At 34.2% G+C, this 16033-nt stretch overlaps 2 protein-coding genes across 3 annotated transcripts in view; one reads left to right on the plus strand and one right to left on the minus strand.

Moving 5' to 3' along the window:
• The first annotated feature begins 5 nt into the window (after positions 1–5).
• LOC133189381 (uncharacterized) lies at positions 6–6714 on the plus strand. Of its 2 annotated transcripts, none has more exons than XM_061324764.1 (4): positions 6–155; positions 3244–3991; positions 4138–4280; positions 6430–6714. In XM_061324764.1, the coding sequence occupies exons 1-4, from the start codon at positions 99–101 to the stop codon at positions 6460–6462; spliced, it is 981 nt and encodes a 326-aa protein (XP_061180748.1). In that variant the 5' UTR covers positions 6–98; the 3' UTR covers positions 6463–6714. The 2 variants fall into 2 exon arrangements, with proteins under 2 accessions (XP_061180748.1, XP_061180754.1); XM_061324770.1 differs by having other exon boundaries at positions 20–155; positions 3244–3979.
• A 5273-nt stretch (positions 6715–11987) lies between these two features.
• The window catches only part of LOC133189411 (serine/arginine repetitive matrix protein 2-like), a 29874-nt gene continuing 25828 nt past the window's right edge, over positions 11988–16033 (minus strand). The window contains exons 9-11 of the mRNA XM_061324791.1: positions 15649–15786; positions 15334–15495; positions 11988–15111 (exon numbers count right to left, since the gene is read on the minus strand). Coding sequence (XP_061180775.1) covers positions 12497–15111; positions 15334–15495; positions 15649–15786 — 2915 coding nt within the window. The 3' untranslated portion in view covers positions 11988–12496. The remainder of the gene's footprint in view (positions 15112–15333; positions 15496–15648; positions 15787–16033) is intronic.

Below are 16033 nucleotides of genomic sequence, written 5' to 3' on the forward strand. Positions count from 1 at the left end.
CCAGATCGTAAACAACAAATCTGTCTCTACCAGGTGCTTTAATTTCCTGTCAACCAATCAACGTCGTTTCTTCTCACGGAAACGACATTTGTTTCAAAATGGCGGAAGATTTTGTTGAAAATGAATATACCGAAGCAGAAATTACTAAGATACAGGTATATGTACATTAAAATGATTATATGCAATATTTTATTGCATACTTAGCAATTTGTGTGTCACTATTTAGAAAGCTACATTGTCTTTCTGCATGCATTTCGCGTGAAAAAATTGGTTCTGAGGCCATAAAACATAAACCTAGATGACTTTTCCATCTGAAAGCAGAGACATATAAAAACCATTTTTTTATATGTGTCTGCTGAAAGTGAGGCAGATCAAAACGCGAGCTCGTCTTAGTTTTAAGGCCCCAAAGCCCGACCTAACAGGTCTTAGGTTGACCACAGGAGTTCGCAATTTTATCAATACAGTTAATAGAAATCACTCGATTGACCAAACCATGAGCTATGCGTAACTTTATTGATAAAATTGCGAACTCCTGTGGGTTGACTATATAAATATACATGGAAGATCTCAGTGACAAAACGCCTTAACGGAGGAGGAGTATTAATCATACCTAAATATTTACATTCAGTGTAATTTTCTGTATGGAATCCATTGGAAATCTACAGCATTCAATACCCTATAACACACACGAAACCTTGTCACTGCATGATAGAATACACATTAGGAGCTATATGCATTTTCAATACTCTAGGAACATCATAATGTATAATAATTATAGATAGACACAATTGAATTCCTGTCAATTAAAATCTATATTAAATTATTGTTAAGTATAACAAATGTACATATAAATTAATTTGTCATTTTCTTTCCTCGCAATATTCATCTTCGTTATTTAACTTTTCTACATCACAAATAGCTCTTACGTCTATTTAAAGGACACCAGTTCTGAAAAGAGCTAACAGATTAATGAAATTAGCAATTATGAAGAGAGAAAATTAGAGAATATAAATATAAGCATTGAATTCTTATTTTTGGATGTTGTTGGTCCTATAACAGCACCTGTCCGTGCCGACAAATTATCATACCGCACCTTACAATGCTTAAATAAATAAATTATCATTTTCATATGAAAAATTAGCATGGTTTCTAATGAATACTAGTAGTACTTTTAGAAAATTGTTTGACAAAGAAAAAAAAAATGTAGGGCATCATTTAGATAAGAATAATCTCTGTCTCAGGACAAGCCCTCAACACAGTTGGAATATGTCTTAACATATAGCCCATTTATTACAATATCTGCCAGATTGTAGAGAAGTGTATTTAAATACAATTTGAAGTAAATTCTCAGGTGCCATGTTTAATTGAGCAGGGGTAATTGATCCTTTGGTGGTCTACTGAGGGTGAAGATCAAGCAATGATGTGTATACAAGCAGTGATTATAATTCAGGTTTAAAAGGCATGAAAAAATTCAGTGTTTTTTAACTATATTTTTTGGTAGCTTGAGTTGGGTACACCATTAACAATCATCTTTTATTCTTAATTCAACAGTTGGTAGACATAATCTGTATAAGTGATCATGATCTACTTATTGATGTGTTGATATCAGGGATTCAGGTTTGATATCCTAAACTGAACTGTGATTTTTCAGAATTTACCTTATATTTCATTACACATCTTCTTTATTTACACCTGTGTATTTTTGTTAAATAAATGATTAAATAAAATGACGTTATAACTGTTTAGAGCTTTATATTTTAATACCATGCAAAGTGTGATGGTACTGATAATTGAGTGGTTTAAAAATTGATTATTGATACAGAAACATGTATATTTCCGATTTAAATAATGAGTTTCTGAAATGAAATATTTTGCGTTGGATTTAATTTTGTTGGTGTACTCCAGACACAAAAGTAAAGAAATTTAATCCAAAACAAAATTAAATACATGTACGTTATATGGGTATATGATTGGTAAAGTTTTAAAACTATATATTGGTTATTAAAAGCAAACTAGGCAAATTAAAGAGGCAAATGATTGAAAGTTGGTGAAATCTCTGAGAAATGATGAAACTTACAAAAATGTAACATTCAGAATGATTTTTTGATATAAAATTAAAAGGTTCTACATTGTCATCTTTGATAATTTTAAAGAATTATGTGATTTAAGTAGTGCATAATTTAAAAATAGTAAAAATAGGGCATGCAAGAAATCACAAGATTTTGAACAGTTGACTTTTGAATCTCTGTTATTTATCATGTTTATATCTCTGATCCTAAAATTCATACTATTGCAATGTAGAAAAATAGAGCGGAATTATGCTCTAGCACGATTTTGGAGAAAACAGAAGGAATTCTACTGTAAATAACCACCAAATTAATCACATTAAACCTTCTTGAGACTGCACCCCCTACAGCTGTACCCCCCAAAAATATCCATTAAAGAAATCAACACATTTTCTCAATGTTTTTTTCTTGCTTCAAATTTACATACCTCACGACTCTCTGAATTGTTTATAGTACATGTATAAACCTAGATTAGAATTGTCTATCCCTGTTTATTTTGCTACAATGCCAATTAACACAAGGAAGTAATTGTATTCGTAGACTAAGTTGGTAGGAAAGTATTATTTTAAGGATAGAACGTTTTATCTGCATGTACATGTAGGCATTGATCTGTCCTAAGTCATTATCATTTTATCATGATTCCTTGATTTAAAGCCACATAGAATGTGAAAATGATATTGTTAAATTTAAGTGATTGGATATAAACAAGATATTAACTTAATAGTCAAGTTATTTTGAATAATGCTTCAAATGATATTTGATTAAATTCCAGCTACATGTACATGTGTATGGCTGAATCAAAAGGTTGCATCACGAAATTATGACAATTTCTTACATTTTTTAATTTATTAAGAATTTATCCAGTGTATTAAATTACTATGACATAAGCTGTACAATGCATACTTTGATATCATTTTCAGAATGACCAGACCTGTATCTCTTTCTTTCTTAATTCTTTAATCATATTACCAGTAAATGCCTAATCCTTTCATCACCTTTTCTTAACTCAAAATGCATATTTTGTCAATATGGGATATTTTACTCATAACCTTCTTTTTAATTATACAGGTATATATCATTTATTTCACAAAAAATATATAATTGCCAAACTACTGCCAGTATATATGAACATACAGTTTAAATTAACATTTTTCTTCATTTTATGTGCTTTTTCTAGGCATTGTTCAGAGGCATTTTGGTTAGAAAATGGATGAATGAGACGAGAAAGGAGTATGATGACATATTTAAAGAAGTGGAAACCAACAGCCAAACTGGGCCAATTTGGATATGTGAAGGACTGTGTAAACCAATTTTCCAGAAAAAAGCCAACAAGAGAAAGACACAGAGAGAGATTGACAGTTCAGTTAGAGACACATCAAAACAAACAATGTCTACTCAGGCAGAGCTTAAAAATGGTGCTACCAGAAAATGTAAAGACACTAAAGAACTGTGTGAAGTAGGAGTTCAATCAGCTAGTCAGGCTTTTGACCACGATTTCCTCACAGTTGAAACTCAAACAAGTTTCTGTGAATCCAGTACACCAACTCAAGATATCCACAAGATTGAACAGTGTGTAACAACAGAGACTGAGACAGGGGAACATGGAGTGCTAAATATTCAGGACATACCAGAAAAAAATAAGGAATCAAAGCAAACAGACATATCAAAAACTCTAATAGAGGTGGTCAAAGAATCAAATCATTGTACAGAGCTGGCAGCAGAAAAGTTCATCCCTGACAATATAACAAAGGAGTCTGCAATATCATGGCAGAATGAGTCATCAAAGCAAATTACAACAAATCCTCCCAAAGGAATCCCATCTCCCAGAGGAAATCATGGTATCCCAGTTTTCATGGGGACCTCTGGGCAAACTAATGAAACCTCAGTCTGGGACAGTTTTCATAGCATTTCAGGTACAACAAAAGGTACTCATCTTAAAACAAAATTTAAAAAAACTACCTGGGTATATTATGATAGAAAAAAGGACAGTCCTGTACAAATTGATTGACAAAAGCATTTAAAGATGTTGAGAGCACCGAGAGTAAGTAATAAAGTATTCTTGTCTTTGCAGCACCTGCTACTGAGTCTAAAGAGGTTCAACAGGAAAGGGAACCCCACCAGTACCCTCAAGATAAGGAATCACTGCAAGAAATGAGAAAAAACATTGCTTTAGAGCTACTTTGGGTTCAGCAGGCCATTAACAGTAGAAAAAATGTAAGTTAAGGGACGACCATTTGATTCGCTGGGGGGGGGGGGGGGGGGGGCTGGCAGATTTTGGAAATAATCTGTCCACAAAAAAGTTGAAAATAAATAATCTGTCCTTGACTAGTGCTACTTACTTACCCCCCACCCCACAAAATATGTTCAAGTTGTGACCTTGGAGGTAGGGTGGGGCCACAACGGGGGATCAAAGTTTTACATTGGAATATATTGGAAAAATCTTTAAAAATCTTCTTCTCAAGAACAACAAAGCCACGAATAGTCATATTGATATAAAAGCATCCTCGGGGAGTGTAGATTCAAGTTTGTTCAAATCATGATCCTGGAGGGTAGAATGGGGCCACAATGGGGGATCAAAGCTTTACATAGGAATATAGAGAAATAAAGCCTGTAAGAATAAAGCCATGATAAGTCATATTGATATGGATTATGGAAGCATCCCACAGTATTGTAGATTCAATTTTTTTAAAGCTATTTCCTCCATTAGCAGGGTGTGGCAACGACGGGGGATCAAAGTTTTATGAAAGAACATATATAGAAAAATTCTTTAGAAATCTTCTTCTGAAGAATAACAAAGCCATGACTAGTCATATTGATATGGAAGCAACCTCTGGTAGTGTAAGATTCAATTTGTTCAAATCATGACCCCCCAGGGTAGGGTGAAACACATCTTTAAAATTCTGTTCTCAAGATCAGCAAAGCCGTGATTAGTCATAATAGTCATGATTAGTCATGAATAAGGAATCATCCTCAGATAGTGTAGATTCAGTTTGGTTCAAAACATGTCATCTGGGGGAAGGATAGGGGTAGAAAAGGCAATCAAAATTTCACATATGACTATATAGGAGAAGAAATCTGCTATTGAAGAACAATAGAGCCATATTGACTCAGGTTAGTGTTGTGACACATGAGCCTCTTGTTTTATTATCATTTGGGACTGTGTTTTTCTTAAGAACTAGGAAATTGGCTATTGGCCAAATTGACCGCTTCAATTGATAAAAATGCCCCTTTGAAATAATTTTAAAAAAAGATAAAGATTTAATTGTTGTAAGGTCCACAGAGATTTGTCATAAACCTCAACCCAAACCCTGTTACAATTGATCTCTAACCCTTTACTTTGAAATAAATGTAAACACTGCTTTGAAGGTTTTCTGTTTTTCTGAAATGGGTGACACTTCATTGAACAGAATTCATGATCCCTCAGAATTGACTCCGTGGAAATAGCATGTTTACAGTACTTTAATTACACATATATAAATTCAAGGCTTAACCCTATGGTAACCTAACAAATAAACTTTATGATAAACGTGATGACTTCAACTTTTCTATTGTCAGTTTCCCTCATTTATGTAGCAATATACCCTTATCACATGCATATGGGATTTATATCTCCCATTTGATTTGATACACAAGAGCTTGCTCCATGTACGAACAATTTCTTAAATGAAGCAAGTTCTTGACAAAAAAGTTGGTGAAACAAGGGTATCAACAGTCTTGTTTAAAGTCATCATTTTGCAAGTTCTATGGTCAATACAATGACCTTATCAGCAAATACAACCTATCATTAAGTCCCAATTCTGACTGATGTTTTTCATACTAATTTTTAAGGCCATTATTTAAACACTGAATTGTCTACGGATTTTTCTGTTTGCCCGATCATTACAATGAGCACACAGTGAGTATGACCGGTCAACAGGGGATGCTTACTCCTCCATGGCACCTGATCCCATCTCTGAAGTTTAAGAAGTCCATGTTTGCTCTGCTCCCAGTTTGCATAGTTTCAATGCACTTTTGAGCTTGATTATACTGTTCATTATCTCCATATTTTATGCTTGTGTTCCCAAGCAAATTTCAAGATGAATGAAGTGCCCCGATTACTGAAATGAACAGTAATAATTACTTGATTTCTACAGAATTTTACATTCTGTACCCTACAAATTCCTACAGAATTGTACATTCTGTTCCCTACTATCAACCAAAAGTTAAGGTGTCCAGATTATTGTCATGTGGATTCACAAGACTCCACTGTAACTTGTTTATGAAGACATGTAGTTTTAATGCATTGCTTCTAATTACTGGGATACATTTCTCAAAATGAATAAATATGTATTTTAAATACAGTTTTTTTTATTTTGTTTTTCAGTATTTAAAATTGAAGGGACAGATAGCAGTTTGATGTTAGAGCAAAAGGACATTTTGAAACAGCAGTGAGATTCCTAAGACCTAGATTGTTTCAATATAGCTATGAAAACAGGAAGGGTTTTTACTGTAGTGTATTCATGTAATGTGTAACAGGTTATCAATATCTTTGAGGCAAAAGAAAACAAATTTGAAATGATTCTCAAAGTTTCCAATATTTGTGCATCAATCTTCATAAAAAAAATTGTAGATTACATGTTTATTCACCATAATAAATTTTTACAAGACATTAAGACTTTTTATTTAAGCAATTATATGAGTTAAGTGACCACATATATGACAATTTCTGTGGAAATCCTCATGGCTTTGTCTATAACTGGAGCCTTTGAAAGGCCGCATTCAGAATTAAAACTGAATGTTTTAATTTTCCCAACAAGTCCAATTTTCCCTGAAATTAAAGAACATTTAACTAGAGATTCATTTATAATAACTAGATTGGCTGCACTCTTGTTCCTGTATATTGCAGAATAGAAATTTAGTTTATAACAAACACCAGAAATCTAAAATAAAATCCTAAGTTAAAATATAATGAGTGCAGATTCAAGTCGAGCGTATAGGGTGGGGCCACAATACGGGATCAGAGTATGACATGGGAATACTAGTACATAAAAAAAAATGTTTTAAAAATCTTCTCAAGAAGAGAAGGGCCATGATAGTGATATTTAAATGCAAGCATTCTCAGGTAGTGTTGATTCAAATGTGATCTTCTTCTTCTTCCTATAGGATGCTGCCCTCAGTTACTGGGTGTATGTAGCACACTGAAAACAGCAAAAAACCTCATGTTTACATGTTAAAAACTGGTTAGAAACTAGATCTCCAGATTTTTATGGGTGGTAGGAAGCAGCTATGTTGTTGATTAGCTGCTCCTTGAAGCCCTCTATGGTACTGGCTTCTTTGACATGTTCTGGTAGGCTGTTCCAGTCCCTCATGGTTCTTGGGGGAATGAGAGAACCTGTACATGTCACGGTATGTTGGTAGCTGATGGTTCTTGCTGCCCCTAGTCCGAGTATCTCCTGGTGTCAAATAAGATGCTGCTGAATATTTATCAGGTTCTTGCTGATCTTCTACATCATTATAAAATCTTAATTGTCGCATCTCAAGGGGCTCCATGTGCAAGTCTTTTATCAAGGATTACGCAGCCTGGTGTTCTGGAATAGTAATTGCCCTTGACATACCTTGCTGCTCGTGTCTGGACACTCTCTGTTAATTGTATTTGGGACTGTTGGTAGGTATCCCATACTGTAGCTGCATACTCCAAGGTGGGTCTGACCATTATAGTACTGTAGGCAGCAGATTTAATATCAGCTCTACATCCCTGGAGATTGATACATCCATAGGAAATGAGTGCCCTACCCTAATGTACATTAGGGTTAGGGCACTCATGTCCTATGGATGTATAAATATAGTTCTAGTTTTCAATAAATTCAAGTGTAAAACTTTCATCTCCTATTGTGGCCAAATATACATGTACATTTGTATTGCAACTTAAAAAGAATAATTTTCATAAACAGATCTGATACCTGCAGTACAATGAATTGGAATGTAGTGTTGATTCATTCCATCCATCATCTAACAGCTAAATGAAGTCTCATTGTTTCAAGTTTATTTTCTCATATTTAGCAAATTTTAATACAATCCCTAAGGTATATGATTAAAACACTCTTAAACAGATTTATCTGTATATGGAGTTTTATGAAGTTAACCCTAATAGAATAAAATAGGATGAACTAAGAGCAAAATGCCAAATAATGAATTTCAAGGTCACAGAGAAGGTCAAGGTAAAAAAATAATTGCTCTCACCTCTTTGTATCAGTATACAAAGTTTGGTGAAAATATCCTGCACACCTTTTTTGAAACTTAATATGTAACTTCAAAATGAGGAATAGTGAGGTCAAGGTCATAAAAATTGACACAGTTGAATTGCTCTCACCAATATGTATCTTTTTGTGAGGCTTGATTAAAATATCTTCAAAAGAGAAGGTGAAGGTCATTGAAAGGTCAAAGTCATGAGAAAGGTCAAGTAAGAAAATTATAACAAATTTAATTGCTTAACCAATATATAACTTTGTATAAAATTTGATTTAAATGCATGTACATGTGTCTTGAAAAGTGAAGTTTAGGTCATACTGAAGGTCAAGGTCAGAAAATTATGAAAATTGAATAGCTCTCACCAGTTTGTAGTAATGTTTGAAGTTGGATGTAAATATTATGAACAGTTTCTTTGAAATTGTGCTAAATGCAAAATAATAGATATATAGTGACATCTAGGTCATAGGGAAGGTCAGGGTTAGAAAATTTTGACACTGTTGAATATCTCTCATCAACAATATATCTTTGTGATTTGATGAAAAATATCTTAAACAGTTTCTTTCAAACTAAGGTAAATCAAAATGGAGAATAGTGGGGACAAGGTTATAGGGAAAGTCAAGGTAAGAAAGTTAAAAAACAGTTGAATAGTTCCCATCAGTACGAATCAGTATACGAGTATATGAGGTTTGATAAAAATGTTTTTATTAGTTAGTTTGAAAATGCAAAATATGGAGGGGTGAGGTCAAGCTCACAGGAAAGAATTATGTCACAGTTGAATAGCATAACACAGAGAAATAATATCCCAAAATAAATGTAAAATTTTGCAATTTTAATTATTTTTATATCTGAATATTCTGTAACATGAAAATAGTGGACAACAAGTAACAATAACCATGGCAACACATTGTCATATTATGGATAAAAATATTAATACACAATAATTAATTTATATTCTACTCATCAGCTATTTCTGTATGCAATGTCATTGTACAAAAAAGCCTGAAAATAACGTACAAGATTACAAAAACACGCGAGCACTGAACAGAGGTAATTAGGCTTCCTAGGTAGATAGTGCAAATACATAATAAATCGTGAAGAAAAAAAAACATAATTCTGTGTGATAAATACTGTTAACATTCTGTTAGATTCACTAACATGACCTTTGTTTTTGAAATCATTCAACTAACACTTTGCAAAACTTTTTATAATAATTATTCAAAATGTTTGACAAGATCTTTTTCAGATAATAAACTTAATTTTGATAACATTTTCAAAACATTTTGGTCAGTCCCAATGTTAATGATGAACATCTTGTGTTACAATACAGATTAATGCTTAAATGCAATATCCTTACAAAGAATCCAAGACTACATACAATACTGGTATGTTTTTACATTACACACTTATAAACAAATAAATGTACTTACAGTGCAGTAAGGCACTCTGAATCTCTTTCTCTTAAAACTGATTTTAATTACTTCAATTAATGGAGCCCATTGATTAGAAATTACTCCCATTATGTCTAGCACACAGAAAATGCAACAGAAAAGTATTAAGGGGAACTGCCAAAAAAATTATCAGGTGCCTTTTAAGGTTCATTAGCCCCCTGTTCACTCCTATGAAATTTTGTATTAAAGCTTATGATTTTCTTAAAGAAATCTAATTGATAACTGAAATGCGAACTATTTTAACTAGGGATGTCAATGAATAGTCGACTATTCGACCATCAGTCGAAAGGACCGACGATCGAATAACAAAACGACATTCGAATAATTAAATTCAATAAAAGAGTGCTAAAGGGATGGAATTCTCATCCTAAAATTGAGAAACCGTCTTTCCTCAGACACAGTCGATAAGATAATTTTCCTCATTAAAAACTGCTGACTTTACATGTAGAAATTACAGTGATTAGAAATGCTTCACTTCCGCGAGAATTATTTGTCAATTAATGTGTTGTTTTTGTAATAAAATTGTCTCGCTATACTGCGCTTTCTATGTAAAATTATTAATTGGACTTGATCTCATATCATGGGAACAAACCATACCATGTACCCATTATAGCCGTGACATGTTTGGACACAACGGTAATTATTATAAAATTAATATTCTTTTACATATTTTAAAGACATTTTGATAGTTGGTATAAAAAGTATATTCAAATATTTAACATTATCACAGACACCTTGTGTGCCTCCCCCCCCCCCCCCCCATTTTAATAAGCTTTAAAAAGATATATTGCACAGTCATTTTTTTATGCTTCCTAAAAAACCGACTTTACAGACCGATTTATGAACATGATTGACGGAGAAATCATGCATTTTGGAGAAATTAGCGGTCTATATTAAGTAAATAAAAACACGCTATCCACATTTTAGGTCCATGTGAACATCTGTGTGTAACATTTGATGGAACTTTTTAATAAATTTTAAAAAAAGGGGGGGATTTGGGGTTAAATATGTGATGTACCAGTGAAGTTTGAAATAAAATTTTAGTTTCGAATATATTCGACTATCGTTCGAATAATGCAATCGACTATTTGACTAAAGAAAATAAATATTTTGACATCCCTAATTTCAACATACCTAGCTGTGCAAAATTTGACAAAAATGACAACTTTATAATGTGGAATATTAGAAATATGTCTCAGTAAGAGTTATGTCTCCTATCTGAGGACCAATGAACTTTAATACAGTTGAACTTTGATATCTCGAACACTAATATCTCGAATACCATGGATATGCCGAAGTGATTTGGAAGTCAGAACAACTTATTAAATATTTTACCCTCGATATCTCTAATCCTCGGATATCTCAAAGTTTTTTCTCAGTCCTATCAAGTTCGAGATAAAGAGGTTTGACTGTGCTACAAATAAGATAATACAGATTATCTGTTTACTGTTTGTAATTTACGTAATGAGGAGTCATATTTTGGCACTTTCCACTTACACATGATCTAAATCTATGGCTGGATATCAAAATTATGATAGAACCAATAAATGATTATATTCTATAGCACATAATATACATTTATGCTGAATTTTGTATACTAAAGTATACTAAGAGCTATTGCAAATAAAAACCTTGGAAATCAGCTTTTACAAAGACTCAAATTATTAAAACACTGGCCAATTATAAGGTCTCCAATAAGGAGACTGTACTTACTGCCTACTTGTGAAAGAGACATAAAAACAGAGAAAATTGAGAAAGCTCACTTAGAAATACATGCATCATTCAACTTCATAAAAACAAAAACAGTAATCAAAAAAAATATGAAGTAATGGTATTTTCCTTTTTAAGGTATTTTAAAATACATAATTGTGATGTTGTATAAAAGAGTCTCTTTGTTACATCATTGTACATATTGTTTGTATGAATAAGGCAAGTCTAATGTTTGAACACTTCTACATCCTTAAAAATAAAATTTAATAAATGCCTAAAAGTGTTGATAAATTTACAACCACCAATCTTTGTATAATGCCTGTAATTAAGGTCAGATGCAACTGCCTCTAAAACGAAGTCACATAAAATAATAAATTCTTCAAAAGTTGTCATAAAACATTAAAAGCTTAAAGTAAAAATTTGCTCTATAAAATTGTCATCTTGCACAGTAATGCAATTATCAGTAAAACATCAGAATAAACTAGACCTCAATACTTCTGCTTTCAATCTGTCATACAGTATATTTTATTTGCAGTTACATGTAAGCAACATCACTCATACAAAAGTGATACACATAAAAAAGATCTTCATGCATAATAATTTCCTAGCAGCATACACAGGCACTATGCAGACATAAATCCGAGATACAATGCACTTTTCTCCTTTCTTACAAGAACATGTACAAAACAAATATTGCATTACATTGTATATCAGAAAGCACACAACCTCTATCACATGGCGAGATGTATGAAATATCTGTCATACAAAGATGATCACGTTTTTAAACACTCTATCTTGTAACACAATCATGTAGAAGAACAAATCAATAGAAAACAAATACCAGAGCTTTCTAAGAGAGCTGTCTATATTTAGACATAGCTGCAAATTCATTAATGAAGAAAAATTTCCAACAGATTTTCTTGTACTGACAACGATTATAAATACAACATCCAGACTGGCAGACTATTTTACCATGCCAGTTTAAAGCACAGCTCTTGCTTGCCAGTCCTTTTTTTTTAAAGCTTTTAGCAAGGACTATTGAATTTATTCTATAGAAAACTTCACAGGTAACTTTTCTTTGCTCCGTGCATTTTTTAAGTTATCAGACATTTCAAAGTCAATCTCTGCATACCCTTGCACAGGGGGACCACTATCATCTGGGGAGGAAGGATGCCTTGTCTGGCGAAATTTCTGTTCCCCTGGGATTTCTTCGCTTGATCCAAGATCCAGCTTAGCATAGTTCAGTGTAGGTCCTACTGGGAGTTGTTGACTGGAAGAACATTTAGACCTCACAGTTGGGAGAGACATTTCTTCATACTCACTGGCAAGGTCGGAACAACTTCGACGATTTATATCCCCCTCCTGTCCATTATCACCACTCTGTTCCGATTCCATGGCCATGCAGGGCATACTAAGTTGTTTATGAAGCTCTTGATTTGAGGTCACAGAGAGTGGAATAGAGCTTTTTAAATTTAAAGATTCACAGCTTCTTTCTGTTTCTTTTTTACCGTCTCTGAACACATTGTCTTGTTCCTGGAGGGAACTCACACTTGTCTTTTTCTTTAGTCCAGAGGTAACTGGCTGATCTGATCTGGCACCTTCATTCACTGGACTAGCTCTCTGTTTACTGTCCTGTCTCATAAACAAATCACCATCCACTGATGTACCTTCTGAAGGATCTCCTCTGATTGGAGACCTTGGAAGGTAAGAAAAATCTGAGCTCCGTTTATTGTCCCCAAAGTCCAGTCCAACATACCCATCATCATCCTCAGTGTTGTCTAGTAGCACTACTTTCATTGGGAGCACCTGTTTGACAACAGCACTATTGCTCTCCTTTTTGCTCTCTTTACTAGGTTTTCTATCAAGTTCAGACTTTGAACTTGCTGGAGCATTGCTCAATGGTTTTGCAACACACTCGAGTTCCAATCTCTCAGTTGTATCCTTCGTTGGTTTGGTCTTCTTTTCCTCTTTTGAACTTGAATCTGTGTTAAAATATGATCGAACAACTGTTGGACTTTTCAGAGAAGTATCCACTGTAACAGATGTATCTGGTGCATACTCCATATATGAATAATTATCTGAAGAATTACTTTTTGGCTTGGTGACAGAAGTATCCTGCTTTGGTTGAAAACTAGTGTCCGTATTCTTATTGGACTCACTTTCTCCACTTTTATTTTCTTTATCTTTAACTAAAAGCATTGCTGAGAACAAGGGGTCAGCTGACATACTGTACTGAGGAAGTTGGGCACTTGGTTTTTGAACAATTGTCGTGGACTCATTCATCACATTGCTCTCTGTCACTCTGCTGACATTCTGTGGATTTTCTGTCAGGTTTCCTACATCTACACTACCGGGTTCATAGTCAATATACTGATTATCATCTGATTGTTTTACAGCCTTTTTGTCCACACTTTTAAGAGCCTCACTGGACACTAGGCTTGTTTTGGGACTATGTCTGCCTAGTCGGGAGCTCTTGTGAGATTTCTGATCTGCTTTGAAAGATCCAGATCTTGGACTGGGCCTTGAACAATTGCCAAAAGAATTAGATCTGGAATCTGGATTTTTTTCTGAGCCAAATGATCCAGATCTAGATCCTGGTCTTTTTTCATAAGAAAGTGAATTTGATCTTGAACTTGTTTTTTTGTCTGACAATGATCCAGATCTGGTCTCCTGCACCTGATTTTCTCCTGAAATTCCTGGAGCATAAGGAACATAACTTTCATCCTCAGATTCTCTTCCTGATCCACAAGGACTCCTGCTGGCAATGGAGGATCTAGAACTAACATTTAAACTTGATGATTTTTGAGCAATTCCATCACTGGATTTGATTACTTTTATACTAGGTGATTCTTGTTTTATTCCAAAACTGTTTATAATTGCAGGAGAAGAACTAAGGCTTTGGTTTGAAGAACTCCTAGAATGACATGCACTTGACTTTGCACTTTTAGGGGTTCCAATACTCATATCGATATATCCTGTATCATTACTTTTGTCCAAGTGCATGTCCACATATTCAGAGTTTCTACTTGAGTTACGCAAAGATTCAGAGGATGAAGCCTTTGATGAGAAAGACATATGTTCAATAGAGTCATTAGAAGTACGATGAAATAATTGTTTATCAATACTTGAATGACGAACCGATTCAAATGACCCTACTTTTCTCCTGACATCATGAGCAAGTTGGGCTAGTTTTGATTGTTGTCCATAACTTGATGAACGCTGACGGGCTTGTGACAAGATTTTTCCTACACTAGATGTTCGAGGCCTGTAGCTTTCACTTGTGGCTCTAGGTCGATACTCCATCTCCATCATTGAGTCTTCTGAGAAAAGTGATTGGCTCAGTGGACTTGAACCTAAAGAAGAGTCAGTATTCATATAAGAGTGAGTGGCTTGTGCTTTCTTCTGAGCAATGAGATGAGGAGCACTCTGCCAGCGACCACTGTCTGTTGATTCCTCCTTGGCCTTTGGTTCAACATAACTGGTATGGTGCCTCACTATTTTGGTACTGGGTTTAGATCCTAAGGAGAAGGATCGTTTTGGCAGATCACCAGACATTGAGTCATCAGAAAGGTAGCAGACCACTTTGGCAGGGCGGAGACTGTCTGAGCCAGGTATTGGACTGTTTGCTGTTGGCGTCATTGGTAGATATGCTTCTCCACCTAAAACAGAAAATAAACATACAGTATTTATTAATTTCATAAAATTTCCAAGAAGTTTCAAGTGAATTCAAATTTGAATTTAACTCATTTACATCGTAAATTATTACACATAATTTTTTTTTAACTAATACTAAACAGCAGTAATATAACAATTAGGATAACACTCCAATTTATTTGGAGTAATTTATCATAATTTATGACCCCAGTATGATGAAAACTTACTTCCTCCCTCCTTGATCTGAGGGAGAGGCTGACTGGAGGGACCCATCTCCATGTAACCTGGCTCCTTGGGCTGTCTGATGGGAATCGGTGCTGATGCTGCTATTCTCCCAGCATGCCCTGCTCCCATGGGGATGTACCCACTGTTCATCTGAGTGGATGCTGCTGCAAAATGTAAAATGACACTTTCACAATAAATACCAAAAAGTCATATCCTTCATAAAATTTGTTAAAAATTCTAGAATTATCTTTAATTTATATACAATGTACTCATATTTTTCAGAAGAGTCTTGTAGAAATTTTATGATGTGATCTTACCTTTGTCTGCTTGTGGACTTGACAGACTCATGTCAATATAGCCAGGGTCTGGATTGTTACTACACACTGACCCAGGCTTCATGTCCATATACCCTCCTTGCATCCTGGGCACTGGTTCATGGTCTGAGGCAGAGGACCCTGTAAACAGACATCAAGGATAACTGAAGAATTCTATCATTCAGTGCTCTGTTATCTCAGAGAAAGATAACATATACATGTAAAGCATGCAGTGCTCGTCATTGTTCTCTTAACAGATGAAACCTATTTTTTTGCCTGTAGTGAAATCTTTTTATATGGTATGTCAGACATACAGTTAAAATATACCGGTAATTTTATCTGTACAAACATTATTTTTAATGCCTAATTCAATAAATTTATTTTTTCC

Source organism: Saccostrea echinata, unplaced genomic scaffold (assembly GCF_033153115.1).
Source record: "Saccostrea echinata isolate AGI-Se365-2 ecotype Australia unplaced genomic scaffold, CSIRO_AGI_Sech_v1 ptg000001l, whole genome shotgun sequence".
NCBI classification, from domain to species: domain Eukaryota; kingdom Metazoa; phylum Mollusca; class Bivalvia; order Ostreida; family Ostreidae; genus Saccostrea; species Saccostrea echinata.